Genomic DNA, 1,504 nt, shown 5'->3' on the forward strand with positions numbered 1-1,504 from the left:
GAGTTGCACTGCTCAAACTGCAACAAGAAGGGGCATACTGCCCGATACTGCAAGGCATCGGCACAACAGGCCCCCTAACCCACCAATATTGGGGTGAGCCAAGTGTGGCATGGTTGCGGGGAAACAGGCCACTACAAGAGGAACTGCCCAAAGGCCAAAAATTGAAATACCGGGGGAACAGGAAAAGTCCTAGCAATAGGACACGAGGAGACAATGAAAGATCCTGCAGTGGTCACCAGTACGTTCCTCCTCAACAACATTTATGCATGCATACTATTTGATAGTGGTGCGGAGAGAAGCTTTGTGAGTCATAAGTTTAAACTTCTCCTGAAACAAAACCCTCAAACACTAAACGAAACATTTACCATGGAAATGGCCAACGGAAAAACTGAAACAACAAATGATGTATACATAGGATGCACGCTAACCTTGAACAACCACTCCTTCCAAATCGACTTAATGCCGGTTACCATAAGGAGTTTTGATGTTATCATCGGCATGGACTGGCTAATTCCTCACTATGCCGATATTATGTGTTACGAGAAGGCCGTTTGCCTTCATCTACCAGGTAACGAAACCTTGGTCACCTACGGTGACAAACCGAGCACGAACCTTCACATTATCTCGTGTATCAAGGCCCAAAAGTGTATACACAAGAAGAACCATACCTTTTTAGCTCACATTATCGATAAGAAAAAGGAAGAAAAGAACGTCAACGACATCCCGGAAGTCTGCAACTTCCCTGACGTATTTTCTGAGGATCTTCCGGGAGTGCCACCTGAAAGGCAAGTCGAATTTAGAATCGACTTGATACCCGGAGCCACACCAATCGCCAAATCGCCATACTGATTAGCTCCTGCGGAGATGCAAGAACTTTCCAGTCAACTGAGTGAACTGCTGAACAAGGGGTTCATCAGGCCAAGCTTCTCTCCTTGGGGAGCTCCGGTCTTGTTCGTAAATAAAAAGGACGGATCGTTCCGTATGTGCATCGATTACCGAGAACTAAACAAACTTATCATCAAAAACCGATACCCTCTTCCCCGGATTGACGACCTATTCGACCAGCTACAAGGATCAAGTTACTTTTCAAAGATAGATCTAAGATCCGGATACCACCAACTACGGGTCCAGGAGGAAGATGTCCCCAAGACCGCATTCCGAACTCGCTACGGTCACTATGAATTCGTAGTAATGCCCTTCGGTCTAACAAATGTGTCTGCATCATTTATGGACCTAATGAATCGGGTGTGTCGACCTTACTTAGAAAAATTCGTAATAGTATTCATTGATGACATACTAGTCTACTCACGAAGTATGGAAAAACACAGTCAACACCTGCGGCAAGTCTTGGAAGCATTTGAGGGCAGAGAAGTTGTATGCTAAGCTCTCCAAATGCGAATTCTGGATCCATAGAGTGGATTTATTAGGTCATGTGGTCAACGAAGAAGGGATACACGTGGAACCTGCCAAAATAAAGGCAATCGAAGGCTGGGTAGCACCAAGA

The 1,504-nt window shown here is 45.4% G+C and overlaps 1 protein-coding gene across 1 annotated transcript; it reads left to right on the forward strand.

Moving 5' to 3' along the window:
* The first annotated feature begins 366 nt into the window (after positions 1–366).
* On the forward strand, positions 367–849 carry LOC145121692 (uncharacterized). The gene has a single exon (XM_079057401.1). The coding sequence runs from the start codon at positions 367–369 to the stop codon at positions 847–849; it is 483 nt and encodes a 160-aa protein (XP_078913527.1).
* Positions 850–1,504: the final 655 nt, after the last annotated feature.

Source organism: Lactuca virosa, chromosome 6 (assembly GCF_052849685.1).
Source record: "Lactuca virosa cultivar CGN04683 chromosome 6, Lactuca_virosa_CGN04683_v6, whole genome shotgun sequence".
Taxonomy (NCBI): domain Eukaryota; kingdom Viridiplantae; phylum Streptophyta; class Magnoliopsida; order Asterales; family Asteraceae; genus Lactuca; species Lactuca virosa.

Bases quoted from the DNA above. Each gene is read 5' to 3' on its own strand.
- LOC145121692 (XM_079057401.1), top strand. From the start codon at position 367: ATGGAAATGGCCAACGGAAAAACTGAAACAACAAATGATGTATACATA.